Raw genomic sequence first — 25,062 nt, 5'->3', positions numbered from 1 at the left:
CTCACAACATAAAAATAATTTTTCTCGTGGTACAAACGCCAATAAACATAATACCAGATATAAATTTTATAAAGATAAAACAACATCTCTTCCAATTTTGAAAAATCCGTAAATTATATGATTTGTAAAATAATAAATGAAATATTGGAGTGCAATAAAGAATTGGTGTCCAGCAAAAGATTTTTAAATGAAATAAAAAATACTTTGTTGAAGAAAGCACACTATTCGGTAAATGAATTTTTTTTATGATTCTTGCATATTATAAAATAGGGTTTTTTAAAATTGTAATAATAGTTTTAGACTCTTGATAGTTTATAGACAACAATTTTTCAAACCTATTACTAAATCTTTATTACATTAACCCTTTGAGGAGTAATGACGTCTTGGAACGTCACTAGGTTCTGTTCCACAGGAGTAACAGCTGAAACATGAAAATACAACCCAGAAGTAAAAAAAAACACATTAACCGTATTTTTTTAAAATTGATTACAAATAAAAATGTACAAAAGTTGGAATGTTTACATTTTTTTATGATTTACAGGTGATTTACAAATTGTTTTTGGTGTGAAATTCCTCAAAACAAGGGTAAATACACAATGCTACATTGCAATCTGGGCAGTGAAATGTGGTATCCTTCCTCTTCTTTTCACGGGTGGTTGTGTTGTAGCATACATAACACCACTTTTGAGCTTTCCTTGCTTGACCTTCAGGAGTAGGGAGGGGGCGGGCAAAATGGCACGCTGTCAGGCGGAGCGGATGTTTGTCTCCACTTGGCGCTGCTACTGGGCGTGGCACAGTGCTCCCCGTCTGGGTTGGTAGTGCGCCTCAAACAACTGTCTTATCAGAGATGTCCTGAATTCAGAGAATGCAATCTTTTTGTTGTTGAATATACCATGCATCCGGAAGGCATTTAGTAGTGTTAGATCTAACAAGTGGAAAAAGAGTTTCCTGTACCACTTGGTTGTCTTCCTCATTGTATCATTGAATGATATAACCATGTCCGTTCTATCTACGGCACCCATGTCCTTGCAGTATTCGATGACTGATTTGGGCTTCTCTTTGGTTTTCCCTCGTTTGGTTACAGGAACCATAGTATGTTGGTGTACTGTAGAAAGCATGGTTACTTGTCGGCGGTCACACCATCGCACAGCAATCATGTCTTCTCTGCTTCGAACTATGCACTCTCCTTCTTTCATTTTTTTTGGCAGACATTCCGGTTTGCTCTTACCGTACCACAAGCTCCAGTTTTGTTATCTAAGAGCCATCTCAATAAGGTCGGACTTGTATACCAGTTATCGAGATAGAGCACATGATTCTGCTCTAAATAGGGGTGGATTAGGGTTTCTACTACTTTGGCTGAGACCCCAAATTCTTCTTCACTCGACATGTAGTTTGTGCCTTTTCCTGAGTATACAAGACAGTCAAGAACAATACCTGAATTGCTGTCACAGAGAACAAAAATTTATATACCAAAGCGTTTGCGCTTGCTAGGTATGTACTGCTTGAATTCGAGTCTGCCTTTCCAAAGAATCAGACTTTCATCAATCACGGGACTTTTTTCTGGACTGTTTTTTGAAGAAAAACTTTCTTCTGATGGTTTCAATAACAGTTCTTATTTTGTAGAGCTTATCACCATCTTTCTGAAAGGGGAATTATCGTCCAAATGAAGCATTCTAAGAATTAGTAGGAACCTATCTTGACTGAACAGAGTGGAGAAAATTGGTGTTTGCAATAAAGTATCCGTGCTCCAGTACTGTTTAATTGTATTTTTTCTGCAATGAGGCATGAGCATCATAACTCCCCAAAAAACAGTACATCTCGTCTATATTAGTGTCACTCCAGCGTTTTACTTTAGAAACATTTTTGGTGTTTTCATTTTTCATTTCATCACAAGGATACTTATTTGTCTCTTGTACTATGTGAGATACTAAATTTTCATCAAAAAGATTGTAAAAGAATTCAATCTCCTTTCCTTCAAAAATTTGACACATCATCCAATGTAAGGTCCGATTTAGAATTGTCAAATGAAACATTCTTGGTGATTAAAAATATTCCCATGGTTTCCAAGAGCAAATCGTGACATAGTTCAGGCGCATTATCTGACAGGGATGAATTATTAGAAAAATTGATACTGTCATTAGTCGTCATCATAGACTTTGAAAGAGTGTCCTTGGTGTCTGATATCGCTAGTAGATGTACCTGCATTGACAAAGGAGTCGTCTTCGGACATCACTTTGATCCGCAAAGACATAGTCTGCATTAAAAAATGTGTCTTCTCCACTGTCACTTTGTTCATTGTCCGAATGAAGAACACTGCCATCGTTTTCAGTAATTTGATCATCCTCACTCACGTCATAGATAAGATGTATGATCTCTTCATTTTGAAGCATAATGTCCGGATCCAAATCCATCTTATCAGTACTAATACACTAGGTATAATTACTTTCGAGCATATAAGCATATAAGCAGCAAACTATGTAAACGAAACGGTAAACCACTTCACATGTTTACCTAGCAACACTCTAGTGGGAAATTCCATTAAGTTTCTGTTGTTTCTAATAGATGGTGGTGTGCGGCTATCCTGTCCGCTCGAGATATAAGATGGTTGATAATAATGTCTTATTTGCAAATTATTGTGCCTCAAAAATTTCACTACCAACTATGGTTTGGTTTAAAATTAGTTTTAAATAACTATATGGTTTCTAAATGAAAGCAAATAAAACAAAAAAAAAAGAAAAAATCAATTTCGTAACAAACAATAAATGACGTTCTGAAACGTCATTACTCCTTTTGGCTTGTTTTCATTTGACGTTCTGGAACATCATTACTATTTTGAAGCAGTTTCACGTACTACTCAAAGGGTTAAAAACTGTTTAACTTTGTTTAGTGGTATTAACAAATTGTGGAGCTGGACCGATGATGATAACCGTGTGTCTTTCTTTATATTGAAATCTATGACAATTTTCTATGTACAAAATGTATTGACAGTAATAATCTTATTGTCAATATGTGCTTGCACGTTGGGTGTGTGTGTGTTTTTAAATACAGCTTTGAAAAATACTAAAAATAAGTGAAGTAATGAATAAATATCAATGTTGGGCTTGATTGTATAATAGTTGATTATTATATACTGTTTGTAGTACAGGGTGAGGCAGACCACCCATACGCAATGTATATATAACAGCTGAACCGAGAAACCTACCTCCTTCTTGGTTTTAATGAAACCCTCATATTTCAACCTCAAAAAAATTCATGAAAAATAATTTTTTATCACTCGCAAATACCCTAAAATGGCACAAAAAGGGAAGGTAGGGGCAATTTTTTTAAAGATTTTCTAATGTAATGGTATGTCAAGCCATACCTCATTTGAAAGGTCACTAGTTACTGATAATTTTTCTAAGTTAAAAAATTTATTTTGCTTCTTGTGTATAGGGTGTTCCAAAAAAAATTGTACGGTTTACACAGGTTTCTTTACTGTTAGCTCGTTTAAAAGTTTGAGCAGATCCAAGGTTACCAAAGAAGTACTCTTTCTAAAAAATATTGTAGTTGTCACTTTTTCAGCACATTAAAATTTTTTTAATAGTTCAAATTTAGCTTATTTCTAACTTGTAAAAGCTAAAAAAATAAAATAGCTAGGTATGACTTTCGTTTACACCCATCAATAAGCTCTCCTAAAAACTAAAATAGATTATGCAAAAGTTTCTCCTTGCTGATAAGCTTAGAAAGTAGGTTACCTATAGCTACTTAAATGTTTCTGTAAATGAAATTTTTCCATTACTTGTACATGACAATGTATATTTTATAATGAATATACCTCCCATTATGAATAAACATATCTCAGTATGAAAAATCTATAAAACATATAAAAGTGACAATTTAATTATATGCAATTACAAAAAAAAAAAAACACCCTCTAGCTGTAGGCTTGTTTTTGTTGTTCCAACATGTTCTTTGTCCTACGTAATAAAATCCTATTTTTCAGTCTCATTGAGTATTTTCAGTAAATAAAAAATAAAAAGATTTTTCCATCACAATGGAAATCCATATCACACTCAGTAAAAAAATTAATTTGGAAGTAAATATGGAAATATGTTTAGATATTAGAATTACTGAGCATTGGTGAAGCCTATCACTCAAGGGGCTATAAAAAAATAAATTTCTGCACACAATATCTTGAGACTACACTGACTTATAGCACAGTGTAACGGGTACAGCGGTTATTGTAAGATAACCGAATCAAGCAACGTCGCTTGTGGCTAATGCTTGGATGGGTTAGCAATCCTGTCCTTACAAGCACTCGCCTGTTTGGCCTTTTGGTGATGGTAGTTAGGAAGTCATCTTTAAGCCATTTGTCCCCAAGTCAAGTGTTAGAGAGGGCTTTTTAGCCCTAACTTTGTCTGGTAAAATAAGACATCCTTTACTTTAATTTTTTATTTATAGACAAAATAAAAAAATCATGGGATTTGGCTAATTGTTAGTCATCTTTGGATGACCATGCTGGTAACAAGAAAATTGCAGGATAAATACCTTTGTAAAAAAATTGAGCATTATCATATATTACTTTAACATTTTGATACTGTAACACATGTAGATGTAGACTTGAAATAATTTTACATACAACCTCAGCGAAACCAAGCCTGATATGTCTCACATGGTTTTGCTTACTCCTACTTAGTAATATTGCAAGGTCATCAGATATATTACTGTTGGACAATGTTTTTGTAGGAACACTTCAAATCTATGGTTGAAATTATTATTCTTGATGAGATGATGTAACAGATTTAAAAAATGTAGAGTAGTGATATATAGAGGCATTCCAAGAGAAGATTTTAATACAACTCAGATATGCATTTAAGGACAGGCTTTTTACTGTTTGGAAAGAAATGATGAACACAAGAATGTTTTGTAAAAATGACAGTTAATTATATTAGTTTAATTACAAAATAACAGTATAGTAGAGAATTTATAGCATGACCGGTGACTTCGAGATGCGCCGTAGGCAAAGACGGAACTAAAGTGGTGGGGGTTGGAGCGGCTCAGTCTGTTGCCGTATTTAGCCTTGTGAACTTCGGTCTCCAGTCTTCTATACGTGCCGCCCAAAAAACATTCACTTGTGCCAATTCACGAGTTGTAATACAATTTGTGAATTAATTGCGTTGTGCTCATTACGTTTTAAGTAGAGTTTGAGATGGAAGATAAAGAATTTGAAGAAAGTTCAACAGCGTGTCGTAGAGGCAACTGGAATTTCTGAAAGTACGCTGAGACGAATTTTGAAGGAGGAAAAAAAATAAGTCCAATTGGCAATTCTTTTAGTACGCCCAACAAAGTAAGAAAACGCAAACATACTAAAAGTAATCTGGACAATTTTGATTTGGGTGTAGTTCGAAGAACAATAAATAATTTTCATCGACAACGGGGTTTTATTATGTTAACTATTGCGTGTGGATCGTTGGCGTTATTGTTATTTTAAGTATACATCATTAAATTAACTTGATACAAGTTGGTAGATAAAACTGAGTTTTTTCTTATTCTACTGTGTATATTGACAAATTAGTTTAACCAGTTTTATATTAATTTTTAATTTAGCAGCTAGGCTATGTCAGTTGAAAATTTAGTAGTGTATAATTGTATTGTAAATCCTGAAGCTTACACGGTTAGTATATGATAAATTGAATTTTAATGGCTAACAAAGCGTAACAATTACAATTCTGAACTGTTGTCGTCGTTGGAGATCAAGAATAATATAAATTCCTACCCTTTCCCAATTTATGAGAACCCTTTCTTACCACCAGGTATCTCTACTGCGAACTCATTAAGAAGGGTGAGCTATGAACACAATTTCGGCAGAACATAGTCATTGTTAAGATCACGTACATCCGGTCCCAAGATTTCCTGTATTGAATTCCCCATCATAAAAGTCCGTCGCCGTAACTTCAAAAGAGTCTAGAAATGTTCAAATATTCTCAAGGTCTCCTATACTAAATTCCTCATCATAAAAGACCACCGTGGTAAGAACATAAGGGTCTAGAAATGTTGGCAAACACTACAATATTCGGCTCCCGCCACCACTATGAGACGGGAGCCGAAAACTCTCAGTAGGGTTAGTAGCACCGTATTCCCTCCCCTACTTTAGATTGTGCCCCCACGCGCTCAACTCCTCCACTCCTCACGCGCATCCCACCGGTCATGCTATAACTTCCCTAGAGTAATGTTCTTTAATTTACATCAATTAGTACATGTCAAGGAGAATTTTGAAATGTGTATCATGTAATATATACTGAAATTTTGTTTTAATTTTACATTACCTACTTTTTATATTTTATAAGGAATGTATGATGGGGGCTAGGAGTGAGAAAATCTATTTAGAAAGTAATAATTTTCTAGCTCCACGAATAGGTAATATCATTTACTAGATACAGTGTATTTGTCTCGTTTTTTGTTTAAAAATATTTAAAATTAAAAAAATTTGTACATCACCCATGAATAATTTTAAATAAAGGGAAACCAATTGTCCTCATACATTTTTAAAAACTACAATTCCATTATTTAACAATGTTCTAGGATTGAAAATATCTTTAAAATTCCCGTTTTGTAGCAAAATGAAGGAACAGGTGATTTTGACTTATGTATATTTACGTAAACATTCTCTCTCTTTTAGTGCTTGCATATGATGAATCACATGCCTTTATCATATCATTAAAGATTTAGTCAAGGAAAAAATTATACCATTACTCTTTCTTTGCATAAATTAAAAATTATTTCCTCTTTATGTAAAAACTAAAACCTAAATTTATATTGTTGAAAAAATCTCTGAATTTAAGACATATTTGTAATAAAGTAAAAACAATCTGTACATATTTCATTGTATCTGTAATAAAATAATTATTGTAATGAACGTCATTGTAAGATAGGACATTGTAGATCAGGACATATGCTAGGATAAATATATTATTATTAAACAAATGAAATCTTTGTTAAAAAATACAGTTTATAAACTTATTATGTTAAATCAAAAAGTAATGTTTTAGAGAATAAAAATAATTACTATTTGAATAATTACTTTGTTTATTTAAATTGTTACTTCCAATTTAATTCATGTCTTGTCAAATGAATTACCTTATAGAGAATATTAAAAAAAATTTGAAACTGTTCTTGTTGCAGCTAAGTGGTAAATAAGGGAAAACAATTACAAGTTAAATGTGTGACTAGATTTTCTAAACAAAACCTAACCCAGAACCTCATTCCAGCAGTTTATATATTCATGTATACAATCTTTTCTTAGATGAAATAGCTATAATTATTTATACAACAGCTTATGTATAGAAGAAAATGTAAGAGAAATGTAAAGAGTTACGCAATAAAATATATCAATACTGGAAAGCCTACATGGACAATCTGCCTGTGCGTAGGCCTTGTTGCATCTAGCCGCCACCATAAAATTTAAACAGTAACACAATGTATACTGTTTGTAAACCACCACCACCACCACTTAGTACCATTTTCCATTTATTTTTTGGTTAATTGTTTTCCTATAATATATTGTATTTTGAGTTTGTAAATTCCTGCTAAAAAATTCACAGTTGTGGCCTTACTGTTATATTGATTGATTGGTTATCTTGGACTATCATTGGGAAAATGTAAGCCATAACAAACCAAATTCCTGATAATGGAATTAACTGTCTCAATGAATTAAGTTGCAGTCTATGATTCTTTATTTTATTAAGTTCACATGTTAATCATACTTCAGATAAGATAAAACACTTTATTGTTATATCATTCTCCTAAAGCCTACTGTTGTGTGTTTCAGAAAAAATCAACATTTTAAACATTCTAACTTGTGTACTAATTGGACTAATACCCTCTTTCTTCACACTAGTCATTAAATATAATAGCTTTAGATTATACTAGGTAGTTCATTTTGTTCTTGTTTCCTTATAGGAATATTAATGTGTTTTTCACACTGTATTGTTGAACTCAAAGACACAAATTAATTTGTGAGATGATCAGAGTACTATTTCTGTTGATTACACAAAAATACTATGGCATAAATTTGAATCCATTGGCATGCTATTTTTAATGGCATTTTAGTGCCCAAGAATTTTTATTTCTATTCATAGCTTGGTTATACTTACAAAGTGCAATGGCTTGAGTTTTGTAGGAGAGATAAAGTTCACTAAATTACACTTTTAGTATTTGAAACTCACTGCAAAAATGACAGATATGTACAGACATGTACACCAACAGTAAAAAATGTAATATAAAATATTTAAATATAGTGTGTGTGTGTGTGTTTTTACAGATAAATAAGATAAATATTTTTAAGCTATTATGACATGTTTGTTTACGGACTGATTATTTAGAAACTTTACAGTCTTTAATTAGAATATCAAGAATGGTTTGTAAAATTTTCCTGTTCACAGGATTGTGGTTGAAAGAAAAATATTTAAAGTCGCTGACGGAAACGATTCTTTTTAACTAAATAGTAATGAAAAGTTAACTGTAAAACTAATTTATTTAAATTGAAATCCACAAGTTAAGTCTTAAAAAGTTCTGGGGTATTTGAAGAAGTCCCTCTTTGATAAAGTTTTTTAAATCATCACCATTGTTACAACTGAGGGTGTACACTTGTTCCTTCATGTAATCCCATAAGAAAAAGTCACGCACAGTTAAATCAGGAGATCTGGTTGGTCAATCCAAATAACTACCAAGACCAATCCAAAACTGAAAAAGAGTCTTAGTAAATTCTTGAATGAATTTATATAGTAAGGTGCAGCACCATCTTGTTGGAAAATTGCTTGCCTTATTTCTGGAACTGAAAAATAGATCAATAGACGTTGATTCAAGACGCCCATACAGTAATTTCTTTCAATTTAATTTGTTTTTCATCTAGAATATGAGGATTATTGGTATTGTAATAATTGATGTTGTGCCTACTATCAGATTTATACTGCCGAGTGTGAGGTAGACAAAAAGAAGATGGAAGAACCAGCAGATGTGGACACAGAGATCTGGTCTCTGGTTCAAGGTCATCGGGAGGAAGTCCAGGAAGAAAACCCCTCCTCAGCAACCTGAAGATCAAGCTGGCATAAGGGAGAAGAAGAAACCTCCGAAGAAGTCCCTCAGGAATTGTCTGAACACTCTTTTAATCATGCCGTAGGAAGGTTAAACCTACACCAATGTGCTGGGGGACATCGTCAGAAGGCAAAGGCTGATGAGAGGGGCACCGGAATTAAGGGCCACAGGAAGACCTGTGCCAGCAATCTTCTTGTCGAGTGCAGAGAAGCCGCCGTGAGTAAGTCCACTTTCAGCACCGACTTCAATCCATCTTGGGTACTAACGCGATAGTCCGTGTCCTCGAACCCAAGTCGACGCTGGTAGTGAGGGACCTGGACAAAACTCACTACCGAAATGGAAGTAGGCAACGCCGTCAAATCTTCCCTCTTTTTTTTCCTTCCTGAGGGAAGAGGACAGTTTGTCCCCGCACTTAGTCCTAAAAAGGACCTTTGTGTCTCCCTTACTTTTAATTTGTGCCCTCAAAGACCGAGGCTTTTGCAAAAACCAATCAGATTTAAGGGCTCCTGTTCTCTAATGTCCTTGGGGCTGAGGAGATATGCTCCCAAGTATCTTTTCCAAGTCTCTACGATGGCAGGACAATCCAACCAAATGTGCTCCGCTGACTCCTCCTCTTCTCCACAGAGTCTACATTCTCTGCTCTGACTAAGGCCTACCTTCATAAGGTGCTTCCTCAGAGGGCCATGTCCTGTCAACATTCCTAATATCAGTCTTATATCCTCCTTATTCTGGTCTAGGAGAGCTGTCCACCCTTTAGCGTAAGGAGAGATAAACAATTTGGATAGTCTTAAACCTGAGGCTCTACTCCAATTCTTGTGTCTTGTCCTCTTTTCCCAATCTTTGACCAGAGCTTTAATGTTGGAGAAGGCTATCTCACAACCTGGCTCAGGCCCCACCAATGTGGATTCTGCTCCCTTTTTGGCAAGGATGTCCGCTCAAATCTGCCCTTGGTAATGCCATTGAAGTAGCCTAGCGTGTCAAAGGTCAATTTTCGTGGACAGAAGATGGCAATTCTTACCCTGGGTGCCAGAGATGTGGCAAAACTTCATGAAACCAATCGCTGCAGCGGTCCCATCAAGAGCAGTTTCTGCTAAAAGTGTGGTGGCCAGGGCCACAAGGCCAGTACATGCACCGCCGCTGAGTCTGGCGTCCTGTGTTCGGAAGCCAGTTTAGACATTCGGCTAGGTCTAGTCGCTGCGGGGTGTATAAACAAGCACTCCAGAAGTCCAGTCTCAGAAGAAATGATAAGAATTCTCAATTAAACATGCAGAGGAGCAAAACAGCAAATGATCTGCTGTACCAGTTTGCCTCTGAGCGTGGCTCTTGCTTTTCAGTGAGTAATATCAGAAACCGTCGCTCCCTGCAGTAGTTCTCGGATCCTTCTGGCACTCCGGCAATCTGGATTCTTAACCTCAGAAAGGCACCTTTCCTGGTAACCAGCTAGGGTAACGATTTCATTTGGGTGAGGAGCGAGGGTTTCACCTTTTTCTCCTGCTAACTCACACCAAATCAACATTGCGGACTTTCATTACCGTGATTACCTTGAGGATGAGATCAGGAACATCACTGACAGCGGACATCTTTGTGGTGATTTTAATGCCAGAGCAGTAGAGTTGGGTTCTTCTAGACAAACTCTCGAGGCCGTTACATCCTGGAAATGGCTACCAGGTCGGGACTCCATAATCCTTAACAAGGGCGGCGTTTCCACCTTCAGTCGTCCAGGGTATGGAGAGATGACACTGGACATCTCATTATCATCTGAAGGAATTGCCCACCGAATTACCGACAGAAACGTCAGTGAGAACTATTCCGCCATCGACCACCAGATCATAATTTTTTAAGTTCCTTTCCGAACAGGCGAATCCAGATAACAATTCTGCTCCTCTGCCTCGACGCTGGAATGTCTGGACAAAAACTCATTTGAGGATCTCGTCAAGAACAAGACGCTTGGTCATCATGGAAGCGCTGAAGATCTGGTCACAGCAACTATGACTCTCATCTCGTCTGCGTGTAAACAGTCCATGCCCGGTGTCTCTCGTCGACGAGTGAAGAAAGAAACCAGTCAATTGATGGACGCCTGAACTCCGGAGGAGATGTCTCCGTAGAGCTGTGCAGGGAGCCAGGAACCGATCCGACTCGTATGCCAGATCGGCTGAGCACAGGGAGGTCATGGAACCTCAAGTCATGTCCGCTGTCATCGACACAATGTTTTGCACATGTTTTTTTAATGCGAGAGGTGGTATGTGTGGTGGGCTTCTCTCTCTGCTGAGATCGGCTTTGCAGTCACTCCCAAGAACATCATTGGAGTTATAGTCCAGGGAGAGGACACTTGGAACTGTGTGAAGCACTGTGGCAAGTCTGTACTCGGGGTGAAAAAAGTAGACAAAAACCTTAGTGTCCTCGGTAATGAGGCGATTTTAGCCGGTAGTCTATGGGACAATGAGTCTGCAGGTGTCCTGCACTATTGAGGGGACAACGAGCCTCTCACTGTACAAAAAGCATTTTAACATCCTCTCCCTAAATAAAAATAAACTACAACATTTATTGCAATAGAAAGTTGACCATAACATAATTCTATTCTTCTGTCCAGATCATCCTCAAGCAGGTTATGGGCTATTTGAAGCTTTTAGAAAATTTAATTTAATGATTTTAAAATTCTTTGTACTGAAGTTTTATCTTTCTCAATGATTTTGGTTTACTTGGTAAGCAGAGTAGAGAAGCACATACCAGTTCTTCTTTTTCCTAATCTGCAGTTCGACCGTACATTTTAGTAAGCTTTATGTTTCAAATAACAAATTCTTCCATTTAGTTATTAGTGGTTTAGATGATAGTTTTCTGATTTCTGATAGTGTAACACCTTGGAAAGCAACCTGAAATTGTCTAAAATTCCTAAATATTATAAAAAGCAACGGTGCATGCACAACACTTAATACTTTTTGCTCTACTGTATATTCAATATAAACTTTATTGTAAAACTGCACTCAAAAGAATCACTTTGCAATGTTTTGTGTTAGTGTTGTCTGTTTTAATCAAACCGATGTTAAAAATACTTTAATCAGCTGTTTTAACCCTGTTTAATTGAAAAGTATTGCACAGAGCATTTATTGAAAAGTACTATATAGAGATAAAGAAATTGGGATTTTTCTTTTGACCACCATTACGCTTCTGTGAGAATGAGAGAGTTGTAAATTTTACAACTATTCTTGATATTCTAACTGTAAATTTGTACAGTTTCAAAATGATAGTTTAGTAAATAAGCATGTTATGGAAGCTTAAACATGCAAACCTCTTGGTGGAGCTCACTGAATATAATATGAATATGCCATGTCCAGGCATATTCAGAGGTTTATAACATACATATATATTTTCATAGGAGACAGGAGTGCCAATGCCAGCTTCTGAGCCAGTGGATGGATCACTGATAGAGTGGATTCGGATGGGCACGACAGTGGCAACCAATGCTCTGTTGGAGCGCAAGGGTGAGAGAATGGCTCTCCTCATCACCAAGGGCTTTAAGGATGTTCTCTACATTGGAAACCAAGCAAGACCAAAAATATTTGATCTGGTATTAATTCTTTGTTACAATACATCTGAATTCTATCCATAGTTTTATATAGTAATTCAATAAAAATAAGTTTAGTAAAAGATGGTTGAAATGGTGGAGAGTGTTAAAAACAGGATATAAAAACAAAGTAAAAAATCCATTATGTCTAAATAAGAATAGCATATTTGTAATTAAATTAACTATTTCCTATTACGTCTTACATTTATTAATGATTGTCCACTGTGTAAAGCAGTGCTGGAAGTTCTTTTGGTAAGGGGTTGCTTGTAACCTCTGTCACTTTTGGTAAGGATTGCTTATAACCTCTGTCACTTTTGGTAAGGATTGCTTGTAACCTCTGTCACTTTTGGTAAGGATTGCTTGTAACCTCTGTCACTTTTGGTAAGGATTGCTTGTAACCTCTGTCACTTTTGGTAAGGATTGCTTGTAACCTCTGACACTTTTGGTAAGGATTGCTTGTAACCTCTGTCACTTTTGGTAAGAATTGCTTGTAACCTCTCTGTCACTTTTGGTAAGGATTGCTTGTAACCTCTGACACTTTTGCTATCACTGTTAAATAGACTTGAAATTTGTTTCTCTCATAGATGACTGGATTTGAGTGAAAAATCCACAAGGAGGTAATTTGACTAGTAATAGCAGGTGGTCCAACACATAAATTTTGTGCTTGGTCACAAAGGTCTTCGCATAAAGAACAAGTATAGTTGATTGCCCTGGTGAAAGATCCATGAATGATTTTCATAAATTGTGCCATGTACCTTTGCCCAATTTTCACAGACATACTCATATCATCTGCAAAAAAGCAATGTTAGTTTTTGTTAACATAATATCAGTGACTCTATAAAAGTAGATCCAGAACAAAAATTGGACCTGTACTCCTTGAGGTATAAAATATTTTATTTCTTTCATCCTTCATTTGAGGTCTCTTACCTCATTATTGTCTAAATATCTTTCAAGTATGCATTGACTGATGCCAGCTTAATTTCTAACTTTTGTCCTATCAAGGAAGGCTTTGATTAAACAATTGCCTTTATCTTATTCTGTATTTACTTGTATTTATTTCAATTTCCAATAGTAAATTAGTTTTAAAATGTTATTATAATTAGATGATAGCTATTAGAAAAAGTGATATGTGTATTTAGAATTATCTTTATATATATATATATATATATATATATATATATATATATATATATATATATATATATATATATATATATATAAAATGACAGTGTTAGCAAGGGACAATATTAAAGTAAATAAATATAAAACAATAAATAAATGAATAATAATGAACATCAATGTAATTTAGATAAAAGAACCTTGTTGGTGAAACAAATGAGTGATGTATTTTTTTTATATCAAAAAAGCTTATAGTGAAAAAAATCAATCGCAGATGAAATCTGATTTTCGAGACAAGGAATGAAAACAGTGGAATGCTATAGTTATATAGTATGCTTTTGAAACAGCAGATGAAAAATATTGTTGATCTTGTTCCAGTAGGCACCCTGAAATTACATTTAAAAGTATCTCAAGACTATAATAGAATAAATATTTATTCAGCCATAAGATATTCCACAGAACTACATAGGCAAGTCAAGATCAATATAAGTTTATCAAATATATGTGACATAGACTATAAATATTGCTCACAGTATGTCATTGTTGTCAAGCTGACAAAGTAATGAAAGAGAGAACTGACAATTCTGTGTAAGAAGGTGACATCTGCGACATCTCTTCGCACTCTCATTGGTTGCAGACACAGTTCCTTCTGGCACATAATGATAATGCCAACCCATCGTGACACCTAAATTCTTCAAAAATCTCCTATTTACAGTCTCTAGCCTCTAGCAGCCTGTAATGTGTAGAGACCAAAACAGACATGTACTCATCACTTTCACAAGGACTTTTAGAGTGTGATAATATTGTTGACTTCTGTGGTTGATTGAGGGATGATGCCAAATAGTTCATTACCAGATGTAGTTATACTACAACTGTATTTGCCAAAGTATAAGTTGTGATTATAAGTGAGCAATGGATTTCTGGGAATCTTTTCATCATTACAAAAAATAATGAAATAACAAAGGTGCATGAAAGTGGTGGAAGGTTACAACAGCACATTATGTTTTCTACATAATCAATCAAATCTGTTATGATGGATTTATTTGTCTCAATATGGAAGCTCAATATACAAGCTGGAAATCATTTGCTCATTTGAAGGTACTGTTTAAATATTTCTTATTATAGTTCAGTAATGACATTATGCAAAACACAACTAATTAGCTATAGTTCATTCCAATAAAGACCTTTCAATTGAAGACGACTTGTTAAAAAATATTGATCAAGAGGCATTTTTAAGTTTAAGCTCGGATACTAACCAAGTACATGCAGTGTTTGTAAAATGTGCTTAACAAATCTATTCTAATAATAGAATACAAATATATTTTTACAAACATTGTTATGATCAATTTTCATGTTTTTAAATGCTTACATTAATATCTTTTTGGTAAATAATATAAAAAATTCACTTGAAATTAAGAAAAATTATGAAGCGTACCAATTTGGATATAATTTCAGGCTGAATGTGTTTCCAAGTATGGAATAAACTTTTGTTTATCATTATTTTATAAAAACTGTATAAGAATAAATGCCATGATCATGGAAATGAAGTGTGAATATAAGTAAGGTTAGAACTAATTAACTGATGTGTGACGTAGGAGATAGTGACACCTGGAGTGCTGTATGAGGAGGTGGTGGAGGTGGACTGCAGGGTGGTGCCAGCTATGGACGGGCGGTGCAGTCTGAATCACCAGTACCAGCGAGTGGAGGGCAAGACAGGGGAGCCACTGTACATCACACGGCCATTAGACTCAGCAAGCTTACTCTCTCAGCTCACTGACCTCAAGGCTCGAGGCATCAACAGCGTGGCCGTTGTTCTCATGCACTCTTACACGTTAGTCTCATATTTATTAGTTTGTATTTTAAATAACGCTCTTAAGAGAGACCATATTTTTGGTCAGTTGAGTGACTAGTAAAAGAATAACTTTTCCTTTTGGATAAATTGTAAAATTATAGATAAAGATACATCAACAATCATAACCAAATGCTGACAATTTCATTAACATCTATACTAAGACATGACTCATGTAACGACTTTAGGACAGTGGGAATAGCAGTGATGGACGTCCGTCACAGTCAATGTGTTAAACTTATGGGAATTATGTTTTCATGATATGATTCAAATTTCTTAAAAATACATTTATATCTTACAATTTTTATAAGTAAAATTATTGGTTTTATTTTTTTAGTTTTTGTTGTTAATTTAATAGTATAGATAGCCAATGTTAAAATTTGTGTATGTTATGAACAAAATGCTATAATTATTTTGTATTTAATCATTTTTATTATGATGTATGTCTTTGTTATAAAATAATATAAAAGACAGACCAAAAACAAATTGGCTTTAATTAGTTGTCTAAACTGTAATGTGATTGCAGTGTCAGGGACGTGTTTAAAGTAAGGGCCATTAATAGTTCATGTAATTGCATTCCTTGCAAACTCACTTGTCACATGCAGCTCTGTAGTACCTACAAATGTAACTCTTTAGGATTATTGAATACTCTACAGCCTGTGAAATTCTGTCAGTAGTACGTTTTCTGATTGCAAAAAACGTGCAAAATTCACTTTGTCAGCTTGCTGTGTCTTTTGTTTTGTTTGCTTGGTGGAGCTTGGTTATGGTTGTGCAGTAGGCTTCTGCATTAATTCTTGTTCCTTGTGGTACAAATTCTACCAGTAAAAAACTGTTGGTATGATCTTTTGCTGTGACAGTATTTGTTTGGCCTTGACTTTGACAGGAGAAAATGTGTGACATTCTATAGATAAGAATTTGAACCCTTTCCGGGCCAGGCGGCAATATATTGCCGCCACAGATCGTGTCTGAAAAGTAATATATTGCCGTCGCTGACATACAATATATTGCCGCCTTGATATTCGTCGTTTTCTTAAATAAATACGACGTCAAATAATTAAAGTTTTATGTTTTTTTATTCCCTGGTATATTTGTAGATAATTAATATGAATATCATTTTTATTTTGGAGGTCTATGCATTTTTATTTCTTAATTGTCACGTGACATTATCAGCTGACTCGATCTATTGTTGTTAATTCTTTATGCTTTATTGTAATCGTACTATTTTATGCTGGATTCTCCTTTATTATTTTATTTTGTGGTTTTAAATATTAGTAGTGTTAGTAGTTACGTGCTTAGCTATTGTTTGTAGTAGTTACAATGACTGACAATTTGCGATCTCACGGGATTGTAAGTAGCATATTTGTAAATAGAAAAAGTGTAAGTAAATTTCAAATAAAATTGTGTAAATATTTCTTAGTAAATAGTGTTTTTAACTGTATTGAAACTGTTTATGGATCCTACAATCATCTGTTTACTGGTAAATCAATAATGTGAATATTTATTTTAAGTTTCTTGCAGTGTAAGAGTCAGTTGCTTTATCACTTGTTGCGAAGTACAATTATGCGTATTTATATAAAATGTGTCATAAAAAATTTATTTATGAGAGAAATAACACAAAACTTTGTATGGTTGTTCCTTTCTAAATGTACAATATAATAAAATAGCTTCCCACGGTAAAATTATTTTTCCTTTTTTAGTTATTTACAAAAAAATAAAAAAATTTTGTATGTAATCTATTAAAACACTATTTTTTTAATTTTAAATTACTTAAAACTACATCTATATATTTATTGTTGATAGTATACATCTATACGAGTAATTTGGTGCAACTTTTAGGTCATTCTCTAATTGTTATGAGAAGTTATAAATTTTAATCCTAGAGACTGCAAAATCGCCAATTTTAGCCTGGCACTTTTGACTAGTCACAGGGGATATGATATGTGAAAAAATTTTGCAACATCTCATATTTGGTCCTGGCCCTGAAAGGGTTAAAAAAGTAATATAGGCAATAAACTAATTTCTATAATTCACTATCATATCTAGTTATATTTTGGTAAAACCTGACTGGTAAATACATTTTTATATAAGTTTAGTAAAAACTATATTAATTAAACTTAATGTAATGATGGATTTCAGATATGTAGAGGATGAGTTGTTGGTGGGAAAGTTGGCGGAGAAGGCAGGGTTTGATCATGTCTCTCTCTCTCACCAAGTCATGCCTATGTTGCGCATTGTGGCCAGAGGTTTCACAGCCTGTGCTGACGCTTACCTCACACCTCATATCAAGAAATATGTCCAGGTAGTGTCTCACTTGCTTGATTGATATCTAATTTATTTTGTTTTACAAGTCTGAAAATCATAACATTGATTCTCCTTTTCCCCATGGCCTTTCAAAATTGAAATGTTATCCTTAGATCTGCACCATGTCAATTGTTCAACATGGCCACCCCATCTTCAGCAATTTGCAAGCTTATTTTAGAAAAAAAACCACCATGCATACAACATTTTCTTTAACACTTTGTACCCTGGGCCCCTAATACATGTTTCGGCGTGGCTCCCTGGGGGTTTTATGATGCTTTTAAAAAATTCTGTGATATTACAGTAATTATGTTATAAACTCATACTATATATCTTTTTAAAGATAGAGATACATACTTTTTTTAAATGTATTACAAATATAAAGTTTATTTTCAAAATAAAAATTATTACATTAATATTGAATGTTATGTAAAAAATACAAAAAAAAGTTTTTGCTACATAGCTTGTTAGTTCAGATAATTTGCCTTAGAGTGGTAATTTTTAAAGCACAATGGTCTGAATCAAATACAGGTTCACGCAAATTTCCGTTTAGATCGTTCATAAAATCAATATTTGGTCCCAGGTGTGTATCAAAATCATCGTCACTTTCCGACTCGCAGTCAAACAAAAGATCGCGAATTGCATCACTTTTGATTTCATCACCCATATTATTTAAACTCGAAAATAATAAGTAAATAATATAAAATAAAATCAACGGAAAGTCTAGAAGAAAGAACAAAGCGAGTATAAATACAAAACAAAACACACGGATGACCTCACATTGCTTGCATTTGCCTTTACTTCATTCAGTAAGAAACTAAAGTTCTGATTATTTACAAACAGTTAAATTCACATTTATAATACATTATAATAACATTTGCTTCAGTATTTGTCGGCAAGATTTGTAGAAGACATCACTAAGACTCACAACAACACACAACGTGAAAACACTACAAAGCAAACTGACAGTACCGACGATCAGCCGCGGCGCCTACGATCAGCTGTCTAGACTCGCTTTGTAGTACGACGATAAATATACGTATTTCATACTAAAACGTGACCCAGGGATCTCAAAACCAACAAATAAGAACTTAGACAACCAATGAACATAATCAAAATGTTTTAATCCAAAAAATAAGATGACTGAGCTAAATAATACAATTAAATAACATGACCCGAGCTATACTCGGGCGCCGGTAGCAGGCGCTGCCGACGCGGCCCGACCTATACTCGGGCTCAGGGTACAAAGTGTTAATTGTACATTGTTGTACATAGATTTTTTTTTAAAGAAATGTAGATCAGGGTTATGTAAATAAAAAAAGGAACTGTACAAAATTTTTTACATAATTCTTCTTCCTAGAATTTTTTTTATTATCATAAATATTGTGAAGAACCAATATCAAAAATGTACAAAAGTAATGTAAATATGTGGAAGAAAATCTGTAATAGACATACTTTTTTTTTTAATTTGTTCAACACCAAAATGTTCGGGTAAACTAATAGTATTCTTTGTTCTCAATATAATTATCTTAATACAGTACTGTAAAACTATCTCTTCTGTACAGTAATTTAAATGTACTATTGCAAAATATTTATTTATTTGCAATAATAAATACATTTTTCTTTTTCTAGATGATCAAAATAAGAATTTATATGTAATCAAATACTTTTTTTTTTACTAAAATATTTCAGATCATCTGTAATATGGACAGTTTTACTGAAGTATTCTATAGCTTTCATAATTATATCTCATTACTATTTATGCTCTTAGAATTTATATATATATATATATATATATATATATATATATATATATATATATATATATTCTAAGAATTTACTATGGAAAAAATAAAAATGTAAATGGCCAAAAACAGCCTGACTATTGCCATATCAAATTGTAGTCTTCTAACATAAATATAAGTTATGCCCTACATAGTATAATATTTTATACTAAACAATAACTAAATTTATGAAGTCTTACGTTTTATTTTCCTTAGTAATAAAATAACTTCATGAATAAATGATAATACTCGTTAGTTAGATCAAAGTTTTTATATTTTAGGGTGTATGTATTGTCACAAAATTGTATTCAGAAAAAATTGAAATGAAATTTGTTACATTCAATAATCAAATAAAATAAGTTATGAAATATTTAGGAAACTGTGTTCCAATTCATTTTTACCCTGCATAAAAGTGCTTTTTTACACTAAAAAAAAAGATATTAAAAAACAATAGTAGTACTTTTATTTTACTATACAATATATCTATAAGAAATTTTAAACACTCTAAAAATCGCAAATAAGTAGAAGTAGCGGGTCAATTTCCAATTCATTAACATTTGACATTTTTCAGAATAAAAATTGGTAAAATAAGAATAGGCTAGGCCTAGTTTAGTTTTCTGTAAAAAGAAAAAAAATATTTTTGGGTAATAATCAATAATTAATGGCTTCACAACACTACACTGCACTAAAATACACTACACTACATTTTAAATACCACTAATACATAAAATTATTTGTTTTATACATCACAATCTCAAAAACAGGTGCAATACAGAGTGGCAGTAATAGTACACGAGGACTGAAGAAACAAGAGCAGCTTCTTTTTTCAACTTTAACAGTTGGTAGTTTTACCAATCAATAATGTAAAATATTGTTATCATATAACAATCAAACAAGAATCTTTTCAGTTATTCAGTGAAATTTTCTAATGTGTTTCATTAATTTAACATAGTAAAATAAAAATATCTCATTGATGTTTTCACGTGTCGATGGACGCTACAATGACGGGGATGTTTGAGGATGATAATTACATGTTAAATGAAGTGCTACATATGTCTACGAAATTACTTTTACTGTTATCACAAAACTATGTTTAAGTGCCATAGTTATGTTTTTAGATGGGATCTATTTCTTTTTACTCATATCTTACCAATCCTACTGTGAAGCATGTGTTACAGTGAGAAAACTAGACGGCAAGATGTTACTCATCATATGGTCTCTGTAATAATATAAGAATAACTGTTCTATGTTTATTTATATGTTTTATGAAGGCTTATATAATCTCTAATTAATCGGTATTTTTATTCATGCCTTTTTTTGTTATTTAGTAATTATTGTGTTATGCTTTTCTTGTGAGAAAGGATTTATAATTCTGCAGCATTTTTAGTTTAATGTGGTTTCTTACAAATAAATACCTATCTATTTTACTGGCCTATTGCTGATACATACAACAGTTATGTGATCCACATTTGGTGTGATACAATATATATGGTAATGTTTTAACCCTTTGAGGTAGAGTTACAGTCCTAGAGTTACATGAGCCAGTTCAAGACTGATTGTCGATAGACATGCTCGATATGTTGTCCACATTTGGTGTGATACAATATATATGGTAATATTTTAACCCCTTGAGGTACACACATACTACTATTTGAGGTGTCCTAGAGTCACATGATGCCAGTCAAGACTGATTGCCGATAAACGTGCTTGTTATGTGGTCCACATTTGACCTAGTACTGTTTTATTTTAAGTTGCCGAATTTCCACTAGATATCAATCAAGTGTCCTTTCGAAGTATTTATGCAACTACTAACCAAATAATATTTCAGATTGGCTAGCTTAATTGTTATTTTAAGTAGATTTTGTATACAAAATCAGCCTATGCAATTGCCCTCATGGTAGCACTTGCCAAACATTTCTGCATAACTTCACCAAACATGACAGCCCAGAGCTCAAATCTACTACCCGTTCCAAAGTTTATACATATGCTTTATAATACGGCTTTAAAAATAATAAATTTACCAAAATAGCCCAAAAAAACTGAAACTTCTATCAAAAATTAATCTTATAAATATCTCGGATTAGTTCGTTTGCCAACTTAGCACTGCCAAAGTAATATATTGTAGTTGTAACAAAGTCTAACTGTTTGAAGGTTATTTTTGACGATGGAAGGATTGTGAAGGAAACAGGATTTTTCCGGACATTTGCCTTTGTTCAGTGAAACAAGAAATCAGTAACACTACGGAGTCGTAGGTGGTTAGTAGACAAGTGAAGACGTGTTGTGACCTGCATTCCGTAGTTCAGTTTTAATAATTAGTGTTTTGTATAGTTTTTTATTAAGTGCATGTTTATAGAGTTAGTGTAGTTGACAAACAACATGTAGGTTGTGATTCCTGACTTAGGCGTGCCACAACGCTTTGGTAAGATTTGTTTATTTTAACCTAGTTTGTAATTATGTATTAGGTTAGTTCTTTACCTGAAGAAGAGATCAGATTGCAGATCTCGAAACGTAGTGTTACTGATTCCTTGTTTCACTGAACGATGGCAAATGTCCGGAAAAATCCTGTTTCCTTCAAAGTCTAACTTATATCATCTAACTGAGCTGGAAGGACTATTTCTTTGTGTTTGGTTTTCATTGTCCTCACTTTTCACAGTTTGTTTTCATTGCATATAATAATGAAACATGAAAATTACATTAGTCTGAAATTGACAATACGTTGTTTAGTGATTGTGAATATAATTAAAGTAATAGCGATATGATGAAACAGTCAAAGGTTGGTGTACTTGCCCTTGTAACTTGAAATTGTTTGAAGGTTATGGAATTATTATAATAGAAACCCTCCAAGTGATAGCGGCTCAGACCGAGCCGTTAGGGACCCCGTCTCTCAATCGATAACGGCTCGGTCCGAGCCGTTCGTGAAAAAACTACTTAAAATAATAACTAGTATCGGAATTCAGCTATATTTTATACTAAACGGTTTAGAAAGAGTTCCTTTACTTGATACTCTATGTCGTATATTTTCAAGCAGATACAAATAAACATTATATGGAACTTGTTGATGAAAAGTACATTTTTTTGGCAGTTTTCGATTTGTTTATGCTGGTGAAAAACATATTCAAAATCAATTTTCATGTAAATATAAACTACAAGTGTTATACATCTTTGTGTTCAAACTTAAATTGTGAATCTTTTGTATATAATGAATTTCAAATATGTTACTATGGAAATTGTGAAAAATAGCCTCAAAAATATAATTTTTATTGGAAAAATTTGTTTTTCAAGGTCATTAGTAAATAATACAATGAAAAAATTTTCTTGGTAAGTTTTTTCTGTATCATTACCATTTAGTACATATTATAGTGAACATTTTAATATATAATATGTTATATTTCAGGTATATTTGATATGTTTTATGAATTAAAACAAAAAACACTGCGCATCATCATAAAAAGGCCTATCACTGTAGAGTAATATGAGTATCACTTGAAGGGTTAATAAATACCTGTGTTTACAACATCTGTATACAGTAAAAGTTAAATTAGTAATAATATTTGTTCAATGCAAACATAAAATTTAAAAACAATACTTTATGAGACTTAACATTATAACACAAAAATAAAATTATTATTTAAATGCCATCCTTTACAAAAAGTTAATATATTACTATTTACTGTCTAAAATACAACTCAGTTTTATTAATTGTAGGGCTTTGCCTCCGGATTCAAAGATAATTTGAAAGGCGTCAATGTTTTGTTTATGCAAAGTGATGGAGGTCTCACACCAATGGATTTGTAAGTATTCTCTATAATAAATACATTTGAATATGTGAAAGGCTATAATACTACTTCTAATCTACTCATATTGTCATTTTAGTATAATATGGTGAAGGTTGGTTGAACGATCAGGTTTGAATCAAAATATTGTTTAAAGTTCTACCAATTCACTAAAGTTTTTTGCATTCAAAATTTTTTTTATAATTAAAAAAAAATAATAATGCATACTTTCTGGTTTAAATTCTTAATTTTATAATTTTCTTAGCTCTGTTATAGTTTAAGGTTTAAATGTAACAATTGATCTAATTTGAACCTTTTTTTATCTATTTTGAAATCTAGGCATGTGCTTTAAAAGCTTGGCTTTATCAATAATGTGCTTTATTGTATCAGCTTCCTTTTCAATTGATTAATAGAACAGGAAACAAGACCCATCTTTTTATTGTATAAGAATTTAACCTAGTCTATAGTAACATCTTAACATCACATTGTTTTGGCTGGACACTTAAAACCAACCATCAAACAAGTAAATAGTAGTTATATCAGTGTGAAAGAGTTTATCGTTTTGTATTTTTTAATTCCTTTCTTTACATTCCTATTCTGAACCCTATCTATACTAGCGGGACCATCTATTTATTTCAGAGTGAGAATTCCTCTTTGTTTTTTTTGTTTTTTTTTTTTTTTTGTTTTACTTGGTTGTGTTCTTATACAATGCTAACTGATTCTCGCCTCCTAGGCTAAACATATTATTATTTTGTTTTGCTTCTTTTCAATTGCTTTGGTTAGTAACACACAACTGGCATTATGTTGTTTCATGTATACCCAACAATTGGAAAATATATTCATGTGAAATAATTACGTTGATCTCCTACCAGGTTTCCAATCAGTATATCATATATCTTTCGTTTACTTTTCAGCTTAATCTGCATCTAAAATTCAGTCTTTATTTTTGTATTTTTCAAAAAATTGTTAAACTATTTTTCAGATTTATATAGATACAAACAAAACTATTAGAGCCATTTTTTTCAACCTCCAATCTCAAGCCATGCTTGCCAAACACGTGACAGGTCCATGGTGTGGGCAGTAGTCCATCGCGCATATTTCCCGCTATAGCTGGGGGAACATTTGTCACTGCCGAGTTCAAGTAGCTAGTTTGCGCTGAGCAGCAGTCTCAAAAACATGGCAACCTCTATTGATTCTCCCTTTATATGTGAATTGAGGAGTGTTATTCGTTTCTTGCAAGCAGAAGGGAGTAGTGGAGGAGAAATCCATCAGAGAATGTGCCGTGTTTACGAAGAAAACATTATTAGTAATAGTGTTGTAAGTGAACGGTGTAGAAAGTTTACAGATGGCCGAACTGATGTGCATGATGAAGGAGATTAAGAAAGCAAGTCTGTTGCTATAGAGGGTCTTGTTGAACAAATTGAGAAAGTGCTTAGAAAAACCTGTATATTTCCAATAAGTGCTTTGTCTTTGGAATTTCCAGAAGTTTCAAGATCTCCTCTTTACTCTATTGTTACAGAACATTTGAGTACTAAAAGATTTGTGCTTGCTCGGTACCAAAGATGTTGGCTGACACCCACAAAACTCGCTGACTGGCTTCAGCTT

General features: G+C 33.4%; 1 protein-coding gene across 1 annotated transcript in view; it reads left to right on the top strand.

Annotated features, from left to right (window-relative positions):
• LOC124360680 (5-oxoprolinase) overlaps positions 1-25,062 on the top strand; it is a 70,195-nt gene that overhangs the window by 6,000 nt on the left and 39,133 nt on the right. The window contains exons 2-5 of the mRNA XM_046814502.1: positions 12,446-12,637; positions 15,349-15,584; positions 17,739-17,901; positions 23,390-23,475. Coding sequence (XP_046670458.1) covers positions 12,446-12,637; positions 15,349-15,584; positions 17,739-17,901; positions 23,390-23,475 — 677 coding nt within the window. The remainder of the gene's footprint in view (positions 1-12,445; positions 12,638-15,348; positions 15,585-17,738; positions 17,902-23,389; positions 23,476-25,062) is intronic.

This window comes from Homalodisca vitripennis, chromosome 4 (assembly GCF_021130785.1).
Source record: "Homalodisca vitripennis isolate AUS2020 chromosome 4, UT_GWSS_2.1, whole genome shotgun sequence".
NCBI lineage: Eukaryota > Metazoa > Arthropoda > Insecta > Hemiptera > Cicadellidae > Homalodisca > Homalodisca vitripennis.
The sequence above is the reverse complement of the archived record's forward strand: the minus strand, read 5'-3'. Positions and strand labels throughout refer to the sequence as shown.